This window comes from Oncorhynchus kisutch, linkage group LG1 (genome assembly GCF_002021735.2).
Source record: "Oncorhynchus kisutch isolate 150728-3 linkage group LG1, Okis_V2, whole genome shotgun sequence".
NCBI lineage: Eukaryota > Metazoa > Chordata > Actinopteri > Salmoniformes > Salmonidae > Oncorhynchus > Oncorhynchus kisutch.
The window spans coordinates 32361546-32388896 of record NC_034174.2 but is presented as its reverse complement, the minus strand read 5'-3'; the positions used below and the strand labels follow the sequence as shown (position 1 = coordinate 32388896).

At 46.0% G+C, this 27351-nt stretch overlaps 1 protein-coding gene across 3 annotated transcripts in view; it reads right to left on the bottom strand.

The window, feature by feature from the left end:
- Positions 1–27092, bottom strand: part of crocc (ciliary rootlet coiled-coil, rootletin) — a 42937-nt gene extending 15845 nt beyond the window's left edge. For 2 of the 3 annotated variants that reach the window (XM_031818785.1, XM_031818827.1), the window contains exons 1-28: positions 20498–20858; positions 19768–19894; positions 18715–18860; positions 17358–17549; positions 16915–16998; positions 16690–16790; positions 16429–16594; positions 16216–16322; positions 15885–16112; positions 11171–11261; positions 10988–11074; positions 10588–10800; positions 10142–10341; positions 9762–9944; positions 9460–9604; positions 9147–9293; positions 8689–8919; positions 8308–8501; positions 8088–8215; positions 6420–6589; positions 6001–6180; positions 2359–2493; positions 2123–2266; positions 1797–2035; positions 1499–1658; positions 1138–1305; positions 434–875; positions 172–338 (exon numbers count right to left, since the gene is read on the bottom strand). In XM_031818785.1, the coding sequence (XP_031674645.1) occupies positions 172–338; positions 434–875; positions 1138–1305; positions 1499–1658; positions 1797–2035; positions 2123–2266; positions 2359–2493; positions 6001–6180; positions 6420–6589; positions 8088–8215; positions 8308–8501; positions 8689–8919; positions 9147–9293; positions 9460–9604; positions 9762–9944; positions 10142–10341; positions 10588–10800; positions 10988–11074; positions 11171–11261; positions 15885–16112; positions 16216–16322; positions 16429–16594; positions 16690–16790; positions 16915–16998; positions 17358–17549; positions 18715–18860; positions 19768–19894; positions 20498–20551 (4629 nt within the window). In that variant the 5' untranslated portion in view covers positions 20552–20858. Of the gene's footprint in view, positions 1–171; positions 339–433; positions 876–1137; positions 1306–1498; positions 1659–1796; positions 2036–2122; positions 2267–2358; positions 2494–6000; positions 6181–6419; positions 6590–8087; positions 8216–8307; positions 8502–8688; positions 8920–9146; positions 9294–9459; positions 9605–9761; positions 9945–10141; positions 10342–10587; positions 10801–10987; positions 11075–11170; positions 11262–15884; positions 16113–16215; positions 16323–16428; positions 16595–16689; positions 16791–16914; positions 16999–17357; positions 17550–18714; positions 18861–19767; positions 19895–20497; positions 20859–26929 lie in introns of those variants that run through there. The other variant, XM_031818830.1, reaches the window with a different exon arrangement.
- Positions 27093–27351: the final 259 nt, after the last annotated feature.

Genomic DNA, 27351 nt, shown 5'->3' with positions numbered 1-27351 from the left:
TAGCATTTCCTACAGTCACATATCAGTGCTGCAGAAATGTTTACAGCACAATGTTGAGATAATTCATCTAAAAGTAAAGAGTGAAAAGGGACTTCAATCTGTTAGAATAGGAGAATGTGTATAAAATCTAAATATGTTTACTGCTCTGCCCATGTAGTGTGGCTGTAGTACCCGGTCTCTCTGAGCTTCTCGGAGCTCCTGGAGGAAGTCTCTGAGGCCGCAGCGCAGCGTCTCAGGGTCCAGCTCAGGCAGGGGCATGGGGAGGGGGGTGTCACCCTGCTCTGGGGAGATAGGCCTTGAGCAGCCCAACGTGTTGTCAGGGGTCGAGCCTCCAAAATCTGGAAGAAAAGATTATATACAGTATAACTCCTCACAATTTATGTCCCACTTTCACACTGACATGTTTTGTGATATGTGAGCATTTTATCCTCACCTTTTGGGGGTGAAAGTGAGCAGCGTAGAGGCGAGAGGCTGCGGGGACGTGTAATGCTGCTGTAGGATGCTGCTGGGGGGCTCCCTCTGGGGCTCCTGCCCCTGCCCCCACTGGCACTTCTCCGGCCCCCTGCCCCAATACCCAGCGTACGGGTCAGTGCCGACTGCAAGCTGCCCAGGCGGAACTCTAGCTCCCTGCGTCCGGCCTCGGCCCGGGCCAACTCTACCTCGGTGGCAGCCAGGCGGCCCTGGGCCTCGCTGAGCTGCAGGCTGGATTGAGTGAGGGAGTCCTGGGATGTCTGGGCCCGCAGGGACAGGTTCCTGGCCTCATCCTGGAGCTTCTTCTCACAGCCCCGGGCATCCTGAAGCTGGGCCGTCAGCTCCCTCTCACATCCCCGCCAGCCTGACTCTGACTCTGTCAGACGCCTCTGGAGGATGGACAGCTGGAGGGAGGAGGAGGGAGGGAAGAGGAGGAGGGGGAAAGATAGAGATGGGAAAGAAGTACAGTAGAGAGAGATGTGTAGACGGCAGTTGATTAAGTTTTATGTTTAAACAAGCATAAATACAACCACACCTCCCTCTACTCCAACCACACCTCTCCCTCTACTCCAACCACACCTCTCCCTCTACTCCAACCACACCTCTCCCTCTACTCCAACCACACCTCTCACTCTACTCCAACCATACCTCTCCCTCCCTCCTCACCTCTTTCTTGATGGAAGTCCTGGCTGTGTCAGCCTCGGCCAGCTTCTGTTTGAGAGAGAAGATCTCCCGCCCTCTCTCCTCCTCTCTCTGCTCCTCCAGGGAGAGACGCGTCTGCAACTCAGCCACCTCCCTCCCTTTCTGTTCCTTCTCTCCATCCAGTACCTTCACCTGATGCAGTGATCGAACGGACGACAATTTCTAGAATATGTCTAAGCCAAGCCAAGGCCTGGTAAGATCCAGTGGATAGCAAGAACTCAATGCCCTAGTGAAATGTTGAGTTCTCTACAGCAGGTAAGGTAAACCAATAAGTGTAAAAGAACAAACAAAGTGTTTCAGAGATGTGAGGGTATGTGTGACTGACCTGTCTGCGTAGCTCCTGCAGCTCTCTCCGGGCCTCCAGCCGTGACCTCTCCACCTCTCTCAGACAGCTGCGGAGCTCCGTCACCTCTCTCTGTGCAGATGACAGGCTCTCCTCCAGAACAGCCAGCCGCTGCTCCTTCTCCTCACACTGACGCTTCACACTGACACACATATTTCGTCCTTTAGTATACAGTTGATGCCTTCTGTGTTTAATTTTTACTACCTAACAGAGAGGGATACTAGTAAATTAACATTTGAAAGGTGACAATCAGGGTCAGAGGTATGCAGCTAAGTACTACCTGATTCTCTCAGTCTCTGCACTTCTCAGAGTCTCCCTCAGCTGGGTATTTGATAGGCTGAGAGTGTCTCTCTCCTTGGTGACATCAGTGAGGGTGCGCCGTAGCTCTACCCCATCCCTTCTGTACCCTTCCCCGGTGTCACGGGTTTGGTTGAGGCGCCTGTCCATCTCCAGCATGTCCCGTCTCACCTGGTCTCGGCTCTCCTCACTGGCTGAGAGAGAAGCTCTGCACTCCTCCAGCTGGAAGAGGAAGTTAGGGAGAGTGGTGAAGAAATGTTGAACCAGAAATGGTCACCGGCTCCATCCCTGACTCTAACCGCCTCTTACCTCTTTGAGGGCAGCATCAGTGTGTGTCTGCAGGTCAGAGCTGTTCTCCTGCAACCGGTGCAGCTCCCGCTCATGAACACTGCCAGCCTCCTCCAACTGAGAGCGAAGCTCCAGTAACTCACTGGTCAGAGCTCCCACTGTGGCCTGCCGACAAAGTCAGAGAAACTTTAATGTCTTTAAAAAAAGTTCACGGTAGTACAGAATGGGAACAGAGTTCTAAAACGGTCTATAATTACCCTCTCCTGTTCTTTGTAATGTGCTGCCTCTCTGGCCAGTCTGTCCAGCTCCAGGGTTGCAGTACCCAGCTCTGCCTGCAGGATGGACACTCTCTCAGACAGCACCGCCTTCTCTGCCTCCTTCTGGGACAACATCTGAGATAGGGAGAAAACAGAAAGGGCCTCTAGAAGTGGGCATATGGATCACAACCTCATGAGAGTAGTCATCTCCTATCCACATTTGCTCTGCACTTCATTACAGACGAATGTAACGCAATGTTAAATCTAAGCACTGGCAGTAGTGCGATAGGTCCAGGGGTGTAAGAAATATTTTTGCTATTTTCACAGACGGAATTAAGAGTGCAATAGCTGCAGGTGGCTCGAAATGGCTAGGTTTTGATTAATACACAAGTTGTAGGTGTGAGAAGGGCTTTGTCAGACCCATCCGAAAATCGGTCTTCTCATGAAAGCGTCAGAACGATTTGGCATACAAACTAATGAGACTCTCACAATAGTGTTCTCCGTTTTGCTCTACAACCCCCACAAAGGTACCCCATGCAAATGAATGGATGTATGGAGGTAGTTTGTTCCAACAAAAATAAGGGGTTAAATATGTGTCCCAAAAAATATATATATTCCTGAGCTTTCTTAAATCTCCTAGATATAGGACAGACACTTCAAAGCCTTATTCATTATGATAGGTTTTTACTGTCTCTTTGGGCCATTTATGAATGTGTTATTCAATGTGTTTCTATGGGCTATAGTAGTAAAGGCCAAATTCAATATTATATTGAATATATTTTATTAAATCATTTTTTATATAATTGTTGATACCTAAAGGGTCCTAAAATTCCAAATCAAATAGCTAAATTATCCATGGTATGACCATCTTAAAACAATTCCATATTTTAGCATTGCCCAACGGCTTAGACTTAGAGGTTTAAATCAACACATTCCATGGCTTAATACTGCATGTGCTTGTCTCAAGTTCTGTAGGTTACTGATGGTATTTGCGTTGCCCCCAACTTGAATTAGGCTGGGGGCTCTGATTATTTTCGTCCTGGTCCATTGTGTATTGATATACTAGAGTTCATTAAAAAGCATACGCTACAGTAACGTGTAGGCTAATCGCAACAGTAAAAAAACATTCAGTGTTTGCTTAATGCCCTATGTCTGGCATCAACGAGCTTAGACTAGCCTACATGTCTTTACGCATCACCCCTTCCCTGCTTTGGTAACCGGATGAGAGGCGCTCTTTGAAGATGGGGATGGATACTTGAACAAGCAAAATTAAGTATGCAGGTAGGCATATGTGTGTATGTTTAAGGATGTGCAGTATTGTATATTTTCAAATCAAGACACTCTGACGAATAGATGATTTAAGGCTGGCACTACAGGCTGAAATGACATTTTTGCAAATACCTATACATTTTGAGATTTGTTGCTATTTTGGCTCACTAATATTAGTATTTAAAACACATAAAACGATCAAAATCTTGATGAAAATGTATATTTTCTTTTATTTATCTTACCATTAAAGTTTCATGAATTTGATCCACTTTATAATGGTCATACATCCATCATTTGAAAACTCACTATTTTTAATTACACTTAAGTTAAAAGCCCTTTTCATAGAGAATGTAACAAATTGGAATACATATTTATAGTAACTTAGTTTAAAGAGATGGTGATTGGATCTAAAAAGGTGTTTGGCAGTCTAAATTCAGTGTACTTGCCTTTAACTGCCATTTCCTGAAAGTCAGACTCTTCCCACATGCCAACTACATTTGCTCAGCTTCAGTAGCATCTGCTTTCACCAAATTGGGTGTGGTAATACTTAGACATATTCTCGAGACTTGCCCAGAGGGAATTGTTGATATGTTGTAAAAAAAAAAAAATCTCTCGATAATACATTTGCCAAAAATGCATTTTATAAACATGGCGTTAGTATTTTACAGCTAGAAATATGAAGAAAAAAAAAATGTGTCCACCATCTGCTCTGAGTCAGTCCTGTCCTGGAGGGTCTTAACAAAATGAAACCAAAATATTTAGGGTACACTTAATCCAGTGTCCAGAAAAATGGATTTGCAAATATGTGCATATTTATTGAGTTATTGCCTAATTTGCATATTTTACTACAATATTTCAGAACATTTCAGTAGACCATTTAAAACCTAATGTATTTATTTATATACTTGGTTAATGGCTAGGACAACAATATGCACCTATGTGATGCCTCTAAACCAGCCTTGATTAAGGGGAAGGTAGGCAATGCTTGGTTTTTAATCAATTTAAACGGGATGGAAACCAATCGTTTTTTTGTTTCTACACTGAACAAAACTATTAAAAACGCAACATGCAACAATTTATACGATTTTACAGTTCATATTAGGAAATCAATCAATCAATTGAAATGAATTCATTCAGCCCTAATCTATGAATTTCACGACTTATAGATACATAATGTATCTGTTGGTCACAGATACCGTTAAAATAAGGTAGGGACGTGAATCAGAAATCCAGTCAGTATCTGGTGTGACCACCATTTGCCTCATGCAGCGCGACACCTCTCCTTCGCATACAGTTGATCAGGCTGTTGATTGTGGCCTGTGGAATGTTGTCCCTCCCCTCTTCAATGGCTGTGCAAAGGTGCTGGATATTGGCGGGAACTGGAACACGCTGTCGTACAGGTCGATCCAGAGCATCCCAAACGTGCTCAATGGGTGACATGTCTGGTGCAGGCCATGGAAGAACTGGGACATTTTCAGCTTCCAGGAATTGTGTACAGATCCTTGTTTACATGGTGCCGTGCATTACCATGCTGAAACATGATGTGATGGCGGCGGATGAATGGCACGTCAATGGGCCTCAGGATCTTCTCACAGTATCTCTGTGCATTCAAATTGCCATCTATAAAATGCAATTGTGTTTGTTGTCCATAGCTTATGCCGGCCGATACCATAACCCCATCACCAGCATGGGACACTCGGTTCTCAACGTTGACATCAGCAGCTCACCCACACGATGCCATACACGCTGTATGCCATCTGCCCGGTACAGTTTAAACCGGGATTCATCTATGCAGAGCACACTTCCCCAGCATGCCAGTGGCCATTGAAGGTGAACATTTGCCCACTGAACTCGGTTACGACGCTTAACTTAACTTGAGCTTTTTGAGATGGTTTCTGACAGTTTGTGCAGAAATGATTGTGCAAACCAACAGTTTCATCAGCTTTCCGGGTGGCTGGTCTCAGATGATCCCACAGGTTAAGAAGCTGGATGTGGAGGTCCTGGGCTGGCGTGGTTACAGATGTCCAGATGGACGCACTGCCAAATTCTCTAAAACGATGTTGGAGGCGGCTTATGGTACAAAAAATGAAAATGATGTTATCTGGTAACAGCTCTGTGGGTCTTACAACTTCCCATTAGCGCTGCAGAAAATGGTTACTTCTGCGCTTGTTTTTAAGGACACACCTCAAATATTGCCATCCCTCCCACCTCAGTGCAAGCGAGCTGATTTAAGACAGGTTAATTGCCAAACCTGGCGTTAGGGCTGGAAAATGCCAGTGCACAGGTTTTAGATGACACTTGCCCCTCAGACCTTAGCGCCAGCTGAAAATAGAGCCCGCATTGTGTTTGTATGGACTCTCAGATGTGCCTGACCTGTTGTTTCTCTGTCTCTGCCTGTAGCAGACTCTGGTCTCGGTCGTGCTGCAGACTCCTCACTTCATCTTTCAGGTCCTCCCGGTCTCTCTCGGCTCTGAGGAGCTGCTCTTCTGCCTCCTGTCTGACCTGTCGCAGTGCCCCCTCCTGTTCAAACTCCAAACTGCGACGCAGGGCCTCCTGGAGAACAAACACACTCAGTTGTTCATGTTCATTGCATGGGTTAAACCAGCCCAAATAAAGAACATGAACAACTGAGTAGAATCAAGACCTACAGTGAGACACCTTGGACAAAGCAAGAAAAAGCAAGAACACTTCTTTACAGTAAAACCATCCAAATAGTACTCTTACTGCTAGCACAAACACTTCTCCAAACAGGCCTAGACAGACAGACACAATCCAGCCTGAGCCCTCCTCACCTTTTCAGCGGTCAGTCTCTCTGCCTCCTCCTGGTGGTCAGTGATGGCGGTGTGGAGGGCCTGCTGGGACTCCTGCTGGGTGGTAGTCAGGGCCTGGCTCAAAGCCTCTCTCTCCCTCTCACTCTGCGCCAGCACATTCTCCCCATCCGCGCGCACACGCCTCAGCTCCGCTACACAGGACAATATCAGACATGATGACCAGTTTCACACCTGTGTTCATACAGACTCAGTCATACAACAGATACACCATCAAACGCAGCAACAGTTTTTAAATAAGTGCTGTAACCGTCTCCACTCACAGCCCCGTTCATATATGGGTTGAAAATGGCAGATTTTGTCATTGTAACATGCTATATATGACACCAGAGCCCCGGTTCTCCACTTCACAGAGCTGTATGGGTTTTGGCTGACAGCCTTTATAAACTTGAGCACAGTGACTGACTTGAAGAGACCCATCCCTCCGAATAATCAGCTACTTTTGCACATTTGTTGTTGTCCGAGCGAGGGAAATGCTGTAAATCGAGAGGAGTCGATGTGTTTTGAAAGATGAGACGTTGAGAATTATAATAAATACCGCTTTGATGTCATACAAGCAAACCACACAGCCGTGAGTCCAAACGTTTACTTCACATTTGCTATGGCATGTGCTATACCCCGGGTTGTCCTGAACATGTGCTATACCCCGGGTTGTCCTGAACATGTGCTATACCCCGGGTTGTCCTGAACATGTGCTATACCCCGGGTTGTCCTGAACATGTGCTATACCCCGGGTTGTCCTGAACATGTGCTATACCCCGGGTTGTCCTGAACATGTGCTATACCCCGGGTTGTCCTGAACATGTGCTATACCCCGGGTTGTCCTGAACATGTGCTATACCCTGGGTTGTCCTGAACAGAATAAGCCTGTCTGTCGTATTGTGTCGAAAATTTGCCACAGAACAAGCACTTGAAAGCACTCATGACTCCATTCTATGTGCACCAAAATTATAATCTGTTGGTCTGAAGTGCCTTCTGAAAGCCTAAAACTGTAAGATTGTATTTTATAACTTAGTTAGCCATGTTGGCAATAGAATAAGCTTTCAAATCATGCCCAACTGACCCAGATTGGGATTTACAGTATAATGGAACATTTTGGGATTGTGTTTTTTCTTATTTTGCACCTATTCCAAAATGTCAATGCATATTCCTATTACGTTACTGAATGTATTTTCAGATTTCGTTATTAAAAATGCTGTAATATGTCCAGTAAATGTAGAATGGACATAAAATCAACAGTGTAATGTCTGGATTCAGTCTTGTGTCAGGTGAACTGTTGTGTCCTTTCCCCATAATCTCCTAAGTCTTTTCTTTCAATTGCTACCCTGGTCATAAATATGCTTTTTATAGTTCTGTTAGAACCATTTACATTTGGCCATATCCATATAGCCCAATTTCCACGAGTGTAAGGGGTTAAACACAGGTTTCTAATTCCTGATCTATGGCTCTCTCCCTCAATGTTCCTTAATCATTTTCTTCCATTCCAACATATCCATCCTCCCCTCTTCCTTTCTTACTCGCACAGACTTTCTCTCTCTCCTACCTATTCTCCTCTTCTCACTCATTTATTTGATTTCCCTCCACATGGTCATTTATTTCTCATCCTCCTCTCTGTCTCTCTCCATCTCTCACCGGTGGTGGTCTCCCTGAGTAGCCGCAGGCTCTGGTTCTCTGCTTCTAGCTGCTCTCTGCGAAACTCTATCTGAACCAGCTGCTGCTGCACCTCAAACAGGCTGGTCTCCAAGGCCTCCCGCTCTGACCTGCAGGGGCATGGACACTAATATTAGGGACCAATTTGTCAACACACACACACAGAAATACACACACCGTCGGTCAGACACACATCTCTCACCTGAATGCGGCCAACTCCTCTGTTAGTGTGGCGTTCTCTCTCTCCGATGCAGTCAGCTGGACCACCAGCCCCGCCCTCTCCCTGACCAGCTCCGCCCGGCCCCGCCCTACTTCCTCCAGAGCAACGCCCTGTCTCTGTTCCTCACCGCGGGCCATGCCCAATTCTGCCCCCAGAGAGCTCACCTCGCCACACAGCTGTCAGCAGAGAGATACACAGGTACATGCAGTAAAACTGTACACATTTACAGACAAATGTTCACTGGAACAATGAGGTTTCAGAAGCCAGTGATTTTCATGCACTGTTAATTACTTATTAGTCCAGAGTGACAGAAGCTCTTTCTTGCCACATTCCCATTCAGAGTGGAGAGGACACATCATTTACCTGAGTGACTTTGTCCTGCAGCTTCACTCTATCGGCCCTGAGGCTCTGCAGCTCCGCCTCCATCCCCACCCTGCTCAGCTCAGACTCCTGCAAGGACTGGTGGAGGGCGAGGCGGGCGGAGTCCAACTCTAGCCTGTCCTGTTCCAATCGGACAAGCTCATCTCTGATGGTCATCTTCTCCTGCTCCGCTTCATGTTTCTGGGCCTGCAGGTAGGCCTTCTCCTCTTCAAGCTGAGAGAGAAACATGGACACATATGAGAGACAGGACGGGTGTGTAAGGCTTACATTTAAAACTACAAGCAATCCTGATAGGCAATACGCATACCATGATACCATGGCTTACAGAAAACATATTAGCAAGGGCAATGCTTTGATTTGATGACATGGTCACTCTTGCATCAGTTCTATATGACATCTACCACGTGTCAGTCAAATGTTGATCACGGTGTTGGTCCCACCTGGCTGATGATGGAGTTGAGGTCAGACTTGTCCTGGGCCAGGCCCTCATTCATGCTGCCCATCTTGGCCAGAGAGTCTCGAAGGGCAGCCTCCTCAGAGTGAAGCTTGTTGACCAGCAGAGAGAGCTCTGCATTACTGCTCTCAGCCTGGGGGACCGGGAACAAAACATACAAGGATATGTAACACAGAGGATAGGTATCCTTTCAACATAGAACAGAGAGGAAGTTAAAGGGACCAAAAATATGACAAGCAAACACAAGAGGAGCCAGATAGTTATAGTGACATCCGTATCCGTATCTGTGTGTGTCATACCCGGGCCAACGCCTCAGTGAGCTGGGTCTTCTCTCCTTCCAGCAGCTGCCTCTCCACCTCTGCCTGGTGGTGAGTCTCTCTCACTGTAGACAGCTCCCCTCTCTGGACAGACGCCCGGCTCTCACTCTGCTCCCACTGCTTCTGACTGTGGGGACAGGTACCAGGGACAGAGGACAAGGATAGGAATACAGTTATATACAGTATACTTGCAATATCCTCCTTCTAATTCTCATCATTTACTTCGTTCCCCCCCCCCCATCACTCTCTCCCTTCCACCTTTATTTTCACACATTCTCACTCACACTCTGTCGGTCTCTGCCTTGGCCCGGTCTCTCTCCTGCAGCGCATCCACCTTCTCCTCTCTCTCGTGATCCCTCTCTCTCTGGGCCGACGTCACGGCCTGCTGCAGCTTCTCACAGTCCATCTGCAGAATCTGGGCCTTGATCAGAGCTGCCTGGGCTGCCTTCTCCACAGCCACCTTCTCACTGACAGGATAGAGACCAAGACACAGAACACAACAGGACAATGGATACATTAGAAATATCGACTGAAATGTAACCATTAATATACATAGAGTGAGTGTTCTTTAACTAGGGCACTGAGGGCAGACACTTCCTGGTCCTAAAGGGTTTTCCATCACCCAAGTTGTGTTAGAAGTCTGCCTGAGCCCTCCTGGTTGTACCTAGCCAGTGTGTCCCTGTCTTGTTTCAGACGGTCTCTCTCTCTCTGTGTGGTGTCCTTCTCTCTCTGAACTCCATCCCTCTCTCCATGCAGGGTCTGACTGCGCTGTTCCGCCTCCCGCTTGGCTGATTCCGCCTCTGCTAGCTGCCTGCGCAGCAATTGTACTGATGACTGGGCAGAGGAGAGACGCCCTCGGAACTCCTGTGGACCAGAGAGACAGAGGCAGATGAGAGAGGGACACTGAACACTGAAAGTGATACAGAGGAACGAAGAAACTCAAGATAACTTTTATAGTAAAAGTTTGAATAGGAACGTTTGACAATGTAACATTGGAATAAAGCATTTCCAATCCCAGAGAATAAATAAATATAGTAAACCCATATAGATAGTAGTAGATGTGTTAATGTGTTAATGTGCTGCAACAGAGGGACAGTGTGGAGGGGGTACCTGCAGCTGGAGATGTCTGCTGTTGACAGCAGACCGCAGAGCTGACAGGCTGGCCTCTGGGACGGTGGCCAACGAGGAGTAACGCCTGGGAGAGGTGGATCCCCATGGTGATGAGGAGCGGTGAGGGGAGGAGCCACGGAGAAGAGCCAATAGAGGAGCCCCAGTGTTCTCCTGGTCTGCTTCTGATGACGAGTCCCCATCGGACAGGACAGTCTGGGAAGAGGATTCAATAAAGGGTTTTGGTCAAAGTTTCCCTTTGTTTGTTTGTGGTGTGGGTGTGGTGTGGGTGTGGTGTGTGGTGTGTGGTGTGTGGTGTGGTGGGTGTGGTGTGGTGTGTGGGTGTGGTGTGTTGTGTGGTGTGGTGTGTTGTGTGGGTGTGGTGTGTGTGTGATGGCTGTACCTGGGCAATGTCTCTCAGTGTGTCCAGTAGTGTTTCAGTATGAGCCCTCATCACCTGCATGTCTGTCTCATCGTTACCACTCTGCTCCTGCAGGAGGTTAGAACCATAGTGAGAAGGGAGGGGTATGATGGCAAATGGCTACAGGAAGTATCTCTGCTGGGTTCACACAGGCCAGTCTCTCACCTCCAGTCTCCTGGTCAGTGAGGCCACGTCCTTGTCTTTCTCCTCACTCTGGCTCTTCAGCCTCTCCACCTCTCGCACTGCATCTGACAGCCTGACCATAAACACACAGATCACTTAGCATACCATGGAATCTCTACGATGCACGTTACACTCCTGATTTGTTTACCACCACCAGGCAGATCAGGCTGCCACTTACTAAACACAAAGACACAGACAGACCGACAGTGTCTGAATCCCATAGGGCTCTGCTCAAATCTATTGTACTATGTAGGGTGCCATTTGGGACGCAGACAGTGACTGAGCAGTGTTCAGTTCTCTCTCTCTAACCAGGGGCCTCATTTATAAAACTGTGCAGAGGATTCACGTCAAAAGGTGGCATACAGACGAAACGCAAAAATGTCTTAAGCACAAAAATATTCTGATTGATAACACAGTGCGCACACATGTCCCATGCCGGTTTCCTTTTATGAATCACAATCAACTCGACATTGGGCGCACGTGAGCGAGCGTCTTGTTCCACCCTTTTAACGCCTATAGTTGCCTATAAATAGTCAGCGAAACGCCCCTAATTAATATTCATCGGGATTTGCCGACGATGACGGCAAATCTCGACAGAAAGGCCGAAATGCGCAGCCGTACACAGACAAAGTCTTTTTGCCAAGGGCGGGGGAAAGGGGACACCGGAGCTCAACCCCCTTGATGAACGACTTGCCGGTATTATAGGGGAGTGGAGGGGGACAGACGATCCAAGTATTAGTATTCCCTACTTTGAAAAGAGTAAACCAAATGCATTCAAGTTGTGTTTAAAAATGTATTTACACAAACAATTGTGACATTTTCTATTGTTTTTAGTCGCTGCGTGTTCTACCGGGCCAGTGGTGCTGCAGCTGAGCAGGAGCTGAGTGCGCCCAGCCCCGGCGACTCCACTGCACCTCGTGTGTCACAACCCTCCAGCGGCTGTGTCCTCACAGATGCAGTCCTGCAAACGCAAAGAGACACCATCGATGCTATTAACGAGGTTGCCAAGGAGTTGAAGTGGGACAGGCACGGCTAAATCTTCCATCAGTGCCAAAGCAGCCGTTGTGCGTCATTACGCGTTGTAATCGCATGCCTTTTTATATCCAACCACTTGATTGTCAAAGCCACCCAGTTGTGTAACAACGTCAGGTGTGGTAATTACCCTGATTGTAACTGACAATGACAAGGCCATTACCACACTGACAGTTCTGCGCAACGAACATGTGATAATAATATATGAAACTGTTTACTGGTATCTGCCCGACTGAGGCATCGTAAACAGCATCAGTTTAAATGTAATTTGTCCAACTGTTCACCTTAATATTCATGAGAATACATTTCATAACATGCAAGTATTGCTTAATAATTACAGATCCAATTAAATATGATTCCCGATTAAACTGTACAACATATTTGAGGGGTTATTTTGCAAAAACAGATATCTCCGTTTGTATTTATTATCCTAAATCATGTTTTTTGTCTGTTTGTTTGTTTTGTGTGCACTCCAGGGAACTCTTCATATATAATACGTGAGAGGTAATATTTTGATTTATTTTACACAATGGTATCAATTTCAAAGCGTTTCTCGAGTTTCATCCTTCTGCCATCAGAGTCGTAGTTTCTAATTCCTCCAGTTTATGTACGTACGTATGGGTCATACGTACGTAAGTGTCCGTGGAGGACCGCACATTCTCCGGTCAAGTTTGTTTTTATAAATCCCCAAATTTGCTTCAAAAGTGGCATAGACCTTCTTTTGTGCCTACGCAACGTTTATAAATGAGGCCCCTGGTGTTCAGTTCTCTCTCTCTGACCTGGTGTTCAGTTCTCTCTCTCTGACCTGGCGTTCAGTTCTCTCTCTGACCTGGCGTTCAGTTCTCTCTCTCTGAGCTGGCGTTCAGTTCTCTCCCTGAGCTGGCGTTCAGTTCTCTCCCTGAGCTGGCGTTCAGTTCTCTCTCTCTCTCTGACCTGGCGTTCAGTTCTCTCTCTCTCTCTCTGACCTGGCGTTCAGTTCTCTCCCTGAGCTGGCGTTCAGTTCTCTCTCTCTCTGACCTGGCGTTCAGTTCTCTCCCTGAGCTGGCGTTCAGTTCTCTCTCTCTGACCTGGCGTTCAGTTCTCTCTCTCTGACCTGGCGTTCAGTTCTCTCTCTCTGACCTGGCGTTCAGTTCTCTCTCTCTGACCTGGCGTTCAGTTCTCTCTCTCTGACCTGGCGTTCAGTTCTCTCTCTCTGACCTGGCGTTCAGTTCTCTCTCTCTGACCTGGCGTTCAGTTCTCTCTCTCTGACCTGGCGTTCAGTTCTCTCTCTCTGACCTGACCTGGCGTTCAGTTCTCTCTCTCTGACCTGGCGTTCAGTTCTCTCTCTCTGACCTGGCGTTCAGTTCTCTCTCCCTGAGCTGGCGTTCAGTTCTCTCCCTGAGCTGGCGTTCAGTTCTCTCCCTGAGCTGGCGTTCAGTTCTCTCCCTGAGCTGGCGTTCAGTTCTCTCCCTGAGCTGGCGTTCAGTTCTCTCCCTGAGCTGGCGTTCAGTTCTCTCCCTGAGCTGGCGTTCAGTTCTCTCCCTGAGCTGGCGTTCAGTTCTCTCTCTCTGACCTGGTGTTCAGTTCTCCCTCTCTGACCTGGTGTTCAGTTCTCCCTCTCTGACCTGGTGTTCAGTTCTCTCTCTCTGACCTGGTGTTCAGTTCTCTCTCTCTGACCTGGTGTTCAGTTCTCTCTCTGACCTGGTGTTCAGTTCTCTCTCTCTGACCTGGTGTTCAGTTCTCTCTCTCTGAGCTGGCGTTCAGTTCTCTCTCTCTGAGCTGGCGTTCAGTTCTCTCTCTCTGAGCTGGCGTTCAGTTCTCTCCCTCTGAGCTGGCGTTCAGTTCTCTCCCCGAGCTGGCGTTCAGTTCTCTCCCCGAGCTGGCGTTCAGTTCTCTCCCTGAGCTGGCGTTCAGTTCTCTCTCTCTGACCTGGTGTTCAGTTCTCCCTCTCTGACCTGGTGTTCAGTTCTCCCTCTCTGACCTGGTGTTCAGTTCTCTCTCTCTGACCTGGTGTTCAGTTCTCTCTCTCTGACCTGGTGTTCAGTTCTCTCTCTGACCTGGTGTTCAGTTCTCTCTCTCTGACCTGGTGTTCAGTTCTCTCTCTCTGAGCTGGCGTTCAGTTCTCTCTCTCTGAGCTGGCGTTCAGTTCTCTCTCTCTGAGCTGGCGTTCAGTTCTCTCCCTCTGAGCTGGCGTTCAGTTCTCTCCCCGAGCTGGCGTTCAGTTCTCTCCCCGAGCTGGCGTTCAGTTCTCTCCCCGAGCTGGCGTTCAGTTCTCTCCCTGAGCTGGCGTTCAGTTCTCTCCCTGAGCTGGCGTTCAGTTCTCTCCCTGAGCTGGCGTTCAGTTCTCTCCCTGAGCTGGCGTTCAGTTCTCTCCCTGAGCTGGCGTTCAGTTCTCTCCCTGAGCTGGCGTTCAGTTCTCTCCCTGAGCTGGCGTTCAGTTCTCTCCCTGAGCTGGCGTTCAGTTCTCTCCCTGAGCTGGCGTTCAGTTCTCTCCCTGAGCTGGCGTTCAGTTCTCTCTCTGACCTGGCGTTCAGTTCTCTCTCTCTGACCTGGTGTTCAGTTCTCCCTCTCTGACCTGGTGTTCAGTTCTCCCTCTCTGACCTGGTGTTCAGTTCTCTCTCTCTGACCTGGTGTTCAGTTCTCTCTCTCTGACCTGGTGTTCAGTTCTCTCTCTGACCTGGTGTTCAGTTCTCTCTCTCTGACCTGGTGTTCAGTTCTCTCTCCCTGACCTGGCGTTCAGTTCTCTCTCTCTCTCTAACCTGGCATTCAGTTCTCTCCCTGAGCTGGCGTGCAGTTCTCTCCCTGAGCTGGCGTTTAGTTCTCTCTCTCTGAGCTGGCGTTCAGTTCTCTCTCTCTGAGCTGGCGTTCAGTTCTCTCCCTCTGAGCTGGCGTTCAGTTCTCTCCCCGAGCTGGCGTTCAGTTCTCTCCCCGAGCTGGCGTTCAGTTCTCTCCCCGAGCTGGCGTTCAGTTCTCTCCCTGAGCTGGCGTTCAGTTCTCTCCCTGAGCTGGCGTTCAGTTCTCTCCCTGAGCTGGCGTTCAGTTCTCTCCCTGAGCTGGCGTTCAGTTCTCTCCCTGAGCTGGCGTTCAGTTCTCTCCCTGAGCTGGCGTTCAGTTCTCTCCCTGAGCTGGCGTTCAGTTCTCTCCCTGAGCTGGCGTTCAGTTCTCTCCCTGAGCTGGCGTTCAGTTCTCTCCCTGAGCTGGCGTTCAGTTCTCTCTCTGACCTGGCGTTCAGTTCTCTCTCTCTGACCTGGTGTTCAGTTCTCCCTCTCTGACCTGGTGTTCAGTTCTCCCTCTCTGACCTGGTGTTCAGTTCTCTCTCTCTGACCTGGTGTTCAGTTCTCTCTCTCTGACCTGGTGTTCAGTTCTCTCTCTGACCTGGTGTTCAGTTCTCTCTCTCTGACCTGGTGTTCAGTTCTCTCTCCCTGACCTGGCGTTCAGTTCTCTCTCTCTCTCTAACCTGGCATTCAGTTCTCTCCCTGAGCTGGCGTGCAGTTCTCTCCCTGAGCTGGCGTTTAGTTCTCTCTCTCTGAGCTGGCGTTCAGTTCTCTCCCTGAGCTGGCGTTCAGTTCTCTCTCTCTGACCTGGCGTTCAGTTCTCTCTCTCTGACCTGGCGTTCAGTTCTCTCTCTCTGACCTGGCGTTCAGTTCTCTCTCTCTGACCTGGCGTTCAGTTCTCTCTCTCTGACCTGGCGTTGAGCTCAGCCCTTTCAGCATCAGTCCTGGTCTGCAGGCTCATCATTTCAGCCACCCGTTCTCTGAGCTGCAGCTCCAGCTGCCCTCGCAGCGCCACCTCCCGCTCCAGGGCCAGAGCCGCCCCTCCCTCCCGGCTGCGCAGCGTGGAGGACAGGCCGGAGCAGGACGACTGGACAGAGTGGGAGGCCCGGGCCAGCTCGTTACGCATGTCTGACAGGTCCCTGGCAGGGAAAAGGGGGAAATATGAAAGAATTCAAAGACACAAGCATGCAACTATATAATGTAGTGCATTTATGCAGTGTGTTGTGAGTTAATTGTTCGGACCTCTCTGTGGCGCTCTTCAGCTCACAGACCTGTCTACGGAAGCCCACCACCTGTCGCCACACGGATAGCAGACGACTGTGCTCACTGCTGAAATAACTGTGGAAAGACTAAGTGAGAGAAATTGTGAAATGTCAATGTCACGTGACAGAAATAAGAGAAGTGCTTCTAATATGAAAATTGAAAACAGCCATCCACAAAAACTGTAATACACACTTCCTCCTCCCTCCTCCAATCAGACTCCCTCTGCTCCAGCTCCTCCCTGGATTTGGACCAATCAGCAGTGAGTCTGCGTATGTCCTGGCTGAGTGCCTCATTGGCCAGTCCTGCCTGCTCCAACTGCTCTCTCAGCATGGCGTTCACTGCAGACAGACTGCTGCTCCTGTGGAACATAACACGGCATTGCATCAATTGCATTGAATTCTGTACGTCATTAGTTTCATTGCTGATTGGCCCAGGCAGATTCCAATCACTAACCTTTGCTGCTCCTCCTCCAACCGGATGAGAGCATTTTCCAGGTCGCCGCATGGATCCTCCTCGTCTCGATGGTGGCTGTTGCTGGACATATCACAACGACCCTAAAGGGAAATAAGAATGACAGTTATGCATCAGATGTGAATTGTAGATTAACTCAATGTTGTTACTAAATGGCATGGTTAGTTGTTTCAGAATGTCTCCATAGTGGTGTAGAGCAGTACGAACACTCAGTCTGTGCTGCTCCAGCTCCGAGGACTTCTCCACTAGAGTCTGCTCCAGGTCTCCACACCTCTTCTTGTACTGCAGGACCTGGAGGGGAGGACACAGTGAGGTGATCTGCTCTCTGACTGGTGACATAATATAGACTAGGTAATCAGCATCAGGTTCCCATTTGTCAGCATCAAATGTTTTCATTCTTAGTAGGAGAGTCTGTAGGACAGTGATGTCATACAGGAAGACATCTATGAGGTTCATGATCTTACATCCCGTATTACAACCACGAAAAGAAAACACTGCCATCACCTGCTTTATGTTCATGTGTGTGTTCTTCTGTTGACAACTGAGAGGGTTGACAGACAATTACGGGCCTATAAATGAACTAGTAAAACACCCTTTAACCCCCAAATATATGGGAGGTGAATGGAAACAGATGCATCATAGTGTGATACCTTGGCCTGCAGTTTCTGCACCAGCTGAGCCTGTCTTTGCTGGCCCTCCTGGTAGGCTGTGAGTTTACGCTTGTAGGCTGCCTGTTCCTCGTCCAGACGCCGGCGCAGGTCCATGTTCTGCTGAGCCTGGCTGCGAGACTCTGGTGAATCCCGCTCCCCGTCACCTGTCTCCAGGCGGAGAGCCTGCTCTAGCTATGTGGATGAGAACACATGGGGGATGATGCACAGGGGGAGTCAGACTGATATGTAAACCCTGTCTTTCTTCAGGTTTGCCAGGTATGCTATAGAAAATAAATTAAATATGCTGAAATGTTTTACCATAATTCTGTTATAAATTCAGAATTATTGCATGGTGCAAGGTAGTTACATCTACCTACCCGTATCTGACCAAAATGGTTTCTCCGAGGGCTCTGTGATTGAGGAGAGTTGTAAACAGCACTGTAATGAATGTTCAGGGTCTCTCCATGGAGAACACCACAGTTCAGTATAAGCAGTAAACACAAACCTGTCTCCATAGGAACCTCTGTAGGTCTCAACAACTGGGTCTATAGAGATAAGCCTCTCTGTATTCTACAATTTAGCCATAAAGCACTGACGTGGATTCATGTTATAGTAGCCTGGATGTTGGATTTTAACATTACATTTACATCAGTTTCATTTGTCAGAAGAGTCATTTTAACTGCTGGTTATCTGAATCACCATTTGAAGAACATCTGAAGATCAAAGGTAACATAGGAGATATTTCCAGTTTGTTTTAGAGCTGACAATCTTGAATGTACAACCACATTTAGTTAGGCTAAATTCTAACCCCATACTACTGAGCCCGCCCACTCTGGCCTGATACCCCCCCCTCTCCTCCCCTCTGAAGCCTCTGTTTACAATCACCAGGGGTGACGAACGCCATAGCAACATGCCACTTCACTTCATTCCAGTCCCGTAACCAAGGAGACGGACAAAACTCTTCCAAGCAGACAAAGAAAATAGTAAAAGGAGAATTGAGATAGGGGTACATTGGTATTCCTTATATGTGTCTGTCAAATGCCCCTACGGAATTCCCCTCTGTGGCCTACGTTGTCTTTAGTGTTTGGTGTATGGCAACTCCTCTGACTAGTCCTCTATGGGAAAGATTTCAGACTACATTGGTGGGTCAAGAATTTAAACCCACCACATATTTTTCTCTAGCAACCAGGTTAGTGTAGTACTACAACAAATGCATTCATTCTCCCTCTCTCAACCTCCATTTACTTATATACTTCACATCTAATCCTGTTACCTTTTCCTGGATAATCTAATTTTATCTTTTACTTACTGTTCCCTCCCTCCCTCCCTCTCCTGCCTTCTCTTCTCTGTCTCTTACCCTCTCGCTGATGGCGCTGTATTTGATAGCCAGCTCATCTCGGTCTGCCCTGCTATGGGCCAGCAGATCCTCCAGCCTTCCCAGCTCTACCTGCAGCACCCGGTTCTCCTCTTGGACAGACATCACGGAGGACATGGCTCCTGGTGCTGGGGTGGGGAGGGGAAAGAGAGAGGCGCAGACAACCACTTGTGTTATTGAAGAGCACAGCACTTCATTCAATATTCAGGACACTTATTTGAAAACATCTGTGATTTTTTTGAATAATCAGGTGATTGGACACTCAATTCAAATCGTATTTGTCACATGCGCCGAATACATCAAGTGTAGACTTTAGCATGAAATGCTGACTTACGAGCCCTTTCCCAACAATGCAGAGTTAAAAATGATGAGAAATATGTAAAAAAATGTTTTGGAAATAGTAACACAAAATAACAATAACGAGACCATATACAAGGAGCACCGGTACCGAGTCAATGTGCAGGGGGACAAAGTAGTGGAGGTAATATGTACATGTAGGTAGGGGGTAAAGTGACTAGGTTGATCAGTATAGATAATAAACAGAGTAGCAGCAGCATATGTGAAAGTGTGTCTACATGTGAGTGTGTTGAATTGTGACTGTATAGTATGTGTGAGTGTGTGGGTAGAGTCCAGTGAGTGTGTGGGTAGAGTCCAGTGAGTGTGTGGGTAGAGTCCAGTGAGTGTGTGGGTAGAGTCCAGTGAGTGTGTGGGTAGAGTACAGTGAGTGTGTGGGTAGAGTCCAGTGAGTGTGTGGGTAGAGTCCAGTGAGTGTGTGGGTAGAGTCCAGTGAGTGTGTGGGTAGAGTCCAGTGAGTGTGTGGGTAGAGTCCAGTGAGTGTGTGGGTAGAGTCCAGTGAGTGTGTGGGTAGAGTACAGTGAGTGTGTGGGTAGAGTACAGTGAGTGTGTGGGTAGAGTACAGTAAGTGTGCATAGAGCCGGTGCAAGAGAGTAGGTGCAAATAAAAAGCGGGTCAATGCAAATATTCAGGGTAGATATTTGATGAACTGTTCAGCAGTTTTATCTCTATCCCACTCACGGCTCTCGTTGAGGTTCTTGGTAACGATCTCTCGGACTCGTGCAGGTAAACACGTAGGTGGGTCTTCAGGGGAGGAGCCTCGGACTGTCAGCCTCTTCTCTTCAGACAACACACTCTCCTCCAGCCTCTGGTAGAAGACAGACACAGAAGCATTTATATTGGAGAAAGGAGAGTTAGGGGGAGAGAAAGCGAGAGAGCATGTACATTGAAGATAGGATAACAGCTGTTGCAGCCACCTACTAGTATTGTGTGAGGCTACTTTGATTATCCTGTTGGATGTGGACACTTTTGACAAATGAAATCTCCAATTTCCATTTGATTACCCTTTCTGCAATCCTTATGTTATTTGTGAGTTCATGTCCTCAGAGACAGACTAAAGCTCAGGGCCCTGCAGTGCACAGTGCCATGAGGACAGGTGGTGTCTCAGCAGTCACTCCTGTCTACCACAGAGCTGTGTTCAGAATAGAACACTGACCTCACACTCTGCAGATTGCACATGCACAGTTTCAGCACACAACATAGAGCAGAATGTATGGCATCTCTGTCGAAGTGTTAAACCATCAGCATCCCCAGTGAAGAAGTCTATTGGAATTACAACTAGCCTACATAATTATAACATATTGGTGGCATATTGATATTTCTGTAAATCAATTATTTACAGGAGAATACCAATTCACTATAAAAAAGAACGATAAATCAAAGTGCAATCATGCACTGGCCATGACATCACCTGTATGACAGTTTCCAATTTGGAATCCGTGTTGGAATTCTCTGTGTCGCTCATTGAGGAATATCTCAACAACAGCAATATCTTCAGGCCTGAAAAATAAACGTTTGTCGCTCCAGTCCCGTGCGCTGGGAGCGTTATCAAATAGGATTAACCGTTCGATGTAGATCGCAATTAACGGATGCACGCGAGTAAATGCTTATCTAAATTAACAACACATTAGCAACTATAAAAATAAAAGCATATGTATGCTGTACAGACAGTCCAGAACGTTGTGATAGTTTGCTGTAATCTCAGGATTTCTTACACGTCCCACAGGTGACTGCCCTGCTCGGTCCTTCTCTCCAGAACTGTCGGAAAGATTGAGGACAGGGGGATTAGCAGACTTTAAACCCTCCCTCCCTCCCGAGGAGCGCTTCCGTTTGCATTCTTTGCCTGGCCACCCATGCAGTTTAATTAGATATTTTTTTGCAGTTGAGTGTAAGGCTAACTAAATACATTGTTATTGGATGAAATAAATCTGCTGCAAATGTTAGTGATTATCAACAAAATGTTGAGGAAATTTGTAGGCCGCACAAATTTCACAGTGCCTGCAGGATGTGCTTTGTACGTGTTTTTCAAGGCCCAGTGCAGACAAAAACGTGATATATTTCTAAACTATGAGGTTGGAATAATACTGTGAAATTGATTATAATGCCCTTGGTGTAAAAGCAGTTTGAGAAGTTTTGGTGGGATGGAGTTCTGGCCTGCCTGGTGACATCAGCAGGGGGTGAATTAGTTAATAGATCAATAAGAAAGAGACTTCTCTGCCAATAACTATACCGTACAAAAATATAAATGCAACAATTAAAGATTTTACTGAGTTACAGTTCATATAAGGAAATCAGTCAACTGAAATAAATTCATTAGACCCTAATCTATGGATTTCACATGACTGTGCAGGGGTGAAGCCAATTAAAATGGAAAAAAAGACACAATAGCTTCACAAAAAAACAATGAATTCTGATTGGCTGGGCCTGGCTCCCCACTGGGCCAATCAGAATTAGTCTTTCCCCACAAAAGGGCTTTATTCCCAGACATAAATACTCCTCAGAACCTTACTGGGATTTTTAAAGAAGCTATTTTTGTTTTAAATTAAATTGGTCAAAAATACACAATCACAGTAGGTTACATACTTGTTAAACAGAAATAATTTGATATTGAGATAAAAACAGCTGTATTGGACCTTTAAGAAGTCTGTGTGTCCTTTCATCAGGCCTATTAGTGACATACAGTACTTTCTTCTGTCATATAGAATTAGACAAGGAAGTGTTGTTAGGCTACAGAGTATGAATAATGATGAGGGCGGCCACGTTAAGGGGCATCCATGATCCCTACACCCCTCTGTAAATGGGATATTTGGTGACAGTGACTACATGTCGGTCACTGTTTATAATGTTACAACACATGAACAACAAGGAAGGAAAAGCAGAACAAATGTGTTCCCCTTTTCAGTATCTGGGGGCCCAGCTTGATCACTGTGCCTGCCACACCACTTCAATGCTTGAATTACCATGGTAACAGACATGCCTACAAAAGAGAGGGACTCAGAATGTCAATAACAGACCCCTCTATTCACAAAGCTCAGCCTTAACCACACCTCCACAACCTTCAGCATGTTGTCATTTTGAAAGGTGTGCATAAAATATTGAGACATTTTATTCTGCCACATAACTACTGTATATTCGGACAATGTTAAATATTACAGCCCAACATTCAGTTTTTAGGGTTTGTTTTGGGTTAAGGGCCCTCTTGTGGTGTCCTGGCAGAGCTGCATTGTATAGAAGCAAGGGTAATAGATACTTTTTTGAGCATGCCAGATCAGCATTTGAATCTTCGTGAATAAGTTAACTTGGAAACATAACCTTAGGTTAATCATAAAGCATATCTTAAGGTCTACAACAAAGGCCCCACAATTTTTCCTGGTCAGGTCATGAGAGTAAAAACTCCAGGCCCTAAGTGATCCTATTACCATGCAATTACCAGTACTGTAATAATAAGCAAGTTAGCAAACTAGGCTTAGCCTATTATAGCTCAGACAGGTTTAACCTGTGTAATGAATCTGGGTGTGGGTCTGTTTTCTGTCCTCTGGTAAAGCATGTCTAGGCTACCCGTAGGCTATAAGGATTCATTAATTTGTCAGTTATAGCCAAACTCTCTGCTGTAACCCCTGGAATGTCTATGTAATACTGTACAGTGGTATCTAAACTAGAGCGAGCAAGAGTAGTCTTTGCATTCTACAAATGTAAGCTGTTCTGCTATAAAGGATAAATAAATTGTGGTCAGGCAGAATTACAAACGACTAATACTAACTATTATTATTGTGAATATATAAATTAAGATAGTCTTTTGGGGAATATTACATTGTTATAGGCTACAGTTAGGGTGTATTGTCAAAAGTTTCAAGTTACTTGGCTTTCACATCACTGAGCGTTGGGCCAGTAACCAATCGAATCCCCAAGCTGACAAGGTAAAAATCTGTCATTCTGCCCGAGCAAGGCAGTTAACCCACTGTTCCCCTAGCGCTGAAGACGTGGATGTCGATTAAGGCAGCCCCCCACACCTCTCTGATTCCGAGGCATTGGGATGAATGCAGAAGACACATTTCAGTTGAAGGCATTCAGTTGTACAACTGACTAAGCTTCCCCCTTTATGGTCCCGCCACACCGGTGAACAAGGCGCAATAGCGCCTCTTCAACCTCAGGAAGCTGAAGAAATTCTGCTTGACCCCTTCCAAGCCATGGCCTGTTTACCCCACTACCATCTAGAAGTCGGAGACAGTTCAGGTGCATCAAAGATGGGACTGAGAGACTGTTAAACAGCTTCTATTTACAGACCATCAGACTGCTAAACAGTTATCACTTGCCACCCATGCCCAGTACCCTGCCCTGACACTGTCACTACCCTGCACCTTAGTATCTGCTGCCCTATGTACATAGTCATCCAACACTGGTCACTTTAATAATGTTAACATGTTGTTTTATATATAGGTTCAGAAACGTTGTGAAATAGCACGGTTACAAATACAAATCAAACTGGATGGACGTAAGAAATAGAGGAAGGACTAAAAACAAAATAACAATTGTAAAATAGATTGTGTCTGTAAAATGTGCATGATATGTATTAGTTTACTCCAATTGGGGGAAGGGTAGTAGGGTTTGCAGGGAATAATAAAGGTATATTCTAAAAAAAAGTATGTACAGTGGGGCAAAAAAGTATTTAGTCAGCCACCAATTGTGCAAGTTCTCCCACTTAAAAAGATGAGAGAGGCCTGTAGTTTTCATCATAGGTACACTTCAACTATGACAGACAAAATGAGAAAAGAAATCCAGAAAATCACATTGTAGGATTTTTAATGAATTTATTTGCAAATTATGGTGGATTGGTGGCACAATTGGTGGTTGACTAAATACTTTTTTGGGGAAAACAAGTATTTGATACACTGCCGATTTTGCAGGTTTTCCAACTTACAAAGCATGTAGAGGTCTGTCATTTTTATCATAGGTACACTTCAACTGTGAGAGACGGGATCTAAAACAAAAATCCAGAAAATCACATTGTATGATTTTTAAGTAATTAGTATTTAGTCAGCCACCAATTGTGCAAGTTCTCCCACTTAAAAAGATGAGAGAGGCCTGTAGTTTTCATCATAGGTACACTTCAACTATGACAGACAAAATGAGAAAAGAAATCCAGAAAATCACATTGTAGGATTTTTAATGAATTTATTTGCAAATTATGGTGGATTGGTGGCACAATTGGTGGTTGACTAAATACTTTTTTGGGGAAAACAAGTATTTGATACACTGCCGATTTTGCAGGTTTTCCAACTTACAAAGCATGTAGAGGTCTGTCATTTTTATCATAGGTACACTTCAACTGTGAGAGACGGGATCTAAAACAAAAATCCAGAAAATCACATTGTATGATTTTTAAGTAATTAATTAGCATTTTATTGCATGACATAAGTATTTGATCACCTACCAACCAGTAAGAATTCCGGCTCTCACAGACCTGTTAGTTTTTCTTTAAGAAGCCCTCCTGTTCTCCACTCATTAGCTGTATTAACTGCACCTGTTTGAACTCGTTACCTGTATAAAAGACACCTGTCCACACACTCAATCAAACAGACTCCAACCTCTCCACAATGGCCAAGACCAAAGAGCTGTTTAAGGACATCAGGGATAAAATTGTAGACCTGCACAAGGCTGGGATGGGCTACAGGACAATAGGCAAGCAGCTTGGTGAGAAGGTAACAACTGTTGGCACAATTATTAGAAAATGGAAGAAGTTCAAGATGACGGTCAATCACCCTCAGTCTGGGGCTCCATGCAAGATCTCACCTCGTGGGGCATCAATGATCATGAGGAAGATGAGGGATCAGCCCAGGACTACACGGCAGGACCTGGTCAATGACCTGAAGAGAGCTGGGACCACAGTCTCAAATAACTTTTCTGCAAAGGGGACAGGACGACTCCACCGTATTTAGGGGAGGATGGATGGGGCAATGTATCGCGAGATCTTGGCCAACAACCTCCTTCCCTCAGTAAGAGCATTGAAGATGGGTCGTGGCTGGGTCTTCCAGCATGACAACAACCCGAAACACACAGCCAGGGCAACTAAGGAGGTCCTGGAGTGGCCTAGCCAGTCTCCAGACCTGAACCCAATAGAAAATCTTTGGAGGGAGCTGAAAGTCCGTATTGCCCAGCGACAGCCCCGAAACCTGAAGGATCTGGAGAAGGTCTGTATGGAGGAGTGGGCCAAAATCCCTGCTGCAGTGTGTTCAAACCTGGTCAAGAACTACAGGAAACGTATGATCTCTGTAATTGCAAACAAAGGTTTCTGTACCAAATATTAAGTTCTGCTTTTCTGATGTATCAAATACTTATGTCATGCAATAAAATGCTAATTAATTACTTAAATCATAGAATGTGATTTTCTGGATTTTTGTTTTAGATTCTGTCTCTCACAGTTGAAGTGTACCTATGATAAAAGACCTCTACATGCTTTTTAAGTAGGAAAACCTGCAAAATCAGCAGTGTCTCAACTACTTGTTCTTCCCACTATGTATAAATGTTTACGTATGCATATGTTTGTACGTATATATTTACCAAAAAAAAGATATGGGGACTGGAAATGATGCAGACAATTACACTGATGGAAGCAACAATCTTTCCGCTATACTAAGCTGATCCACCCCAATTAAAAAAAATATATAAACTGTTTTACCCACTTTATATGTTTATATTGTAGTGATGGCTCATCCTATAACTACTGCTGTACACCCCTATATATTAATATACTGTCTATACACAGCATTATATCCCTGAACAAAAATATAAAAGCAACATGTAAAGTGTTGGTCACAGATTGAAGAAATGTTCTATGCGCACTATAAGCCAATTTCGTGCACAAATTTGTTTACATCCCTGTTAGTGAGAATTTCTATTTTGCCAAGATGATCCATCCACCTGACGGGTGTGGCATATAAAGAAGCTGATTAAACAGCATGATCATTAAACAGGTGCACCTTGTGCTGGGGACGATAAAAGGCCACTAAAATATGCAGTTTTGTCACAGAGGGATGCTATGTTAGCAAGCTGGCTATGGCCATCCAACACGGGAACTCTTCCAAGTCAAGGTAAACTTCTGGTTTTATTAAGTTATTGTTACTGGGGCCTGCTGGTGCAATTGCCACGCTGAGTGTACTGCATGATTTTTGCGTTAGTTCTTGTAGCTATGTTGACTATGACGTTAAGAAATATTAATGGGATTGTGTGTATTGGTAGATATTACTGCACTGTTGGAGCTAGAAAACACAAGCATTTCGCAGCACCTGCAAATCTGTGTACACGACCAATAAACTTTTGATTTGATGAAACCCAGACTTCCGTGACCAAACACAATGCCCCCCCCCCCCCCCCCACACACACTGACGCGCCCAGTCAACGTTTAAAAAAACTTGGAAACAATGTTGCAAAGCGAGAAGTTAGGTCACCCAGAGTAACGCCAGCCTACTGATGTTACAATCATCGCATTCGCAAAACACGCCTATTGCTTGTTAACCGGCAACATTGTTGCAAAATACATGGATTTCCAAAACATTTCAGTGACAAATGTGATGATCCTGCATGCACGACGGGTACGTAAACATGTCGTGCATTAAAATCGCATCACCGATACGGTTGCATCTGCCTGCCTTCATGGAGGCCATATGCCGCCTTAACGCTTCTCTGAATTTAGACGATGGTCCCAATTAAACGCGGACATCCAGTAAAAATAGATAGTATTTCCTTTCGTTTCCCGTAATAAACAGAGTAGCCGATACTCTGCGAAGGACATTCACCACTTCCTTTCCAAAATCACAGCCCATTCAAACGAGTGCCATTACCTTACCTAGAATGAATAAGGGTTGAGTGCATAGTTGTCAACTCCATTCGTATACGAGAGCAGGATACTTGGACTACCGTTTCGGATTTTAAATGTTTTACTAGACTAGTTAGCCAACTTGCAGCAATATGCTGCTGACGTCGATTTGCTTCCAGCTCTCCCCCAAACCCTTTCCGGGGAGGGACTTGATACCCGAGATCGGCACTGTACCATAAGCATGAAAGTCTATCTATTAAGTCCAGTAAATCATGAGCAATGTCTTCTAGGGCCAAGCAAATATTAAGAGCGATAGCCCAATATTTGTAGAAAAGTACTCAGTTGTATGTGCCACATGTAGCTGTCATTATTAGGCTAACAACTTTATCTAAAAGTAAATGCTTAGAATATGGTACATTTAATCTAATATATTTTAATACCCACTACTCACC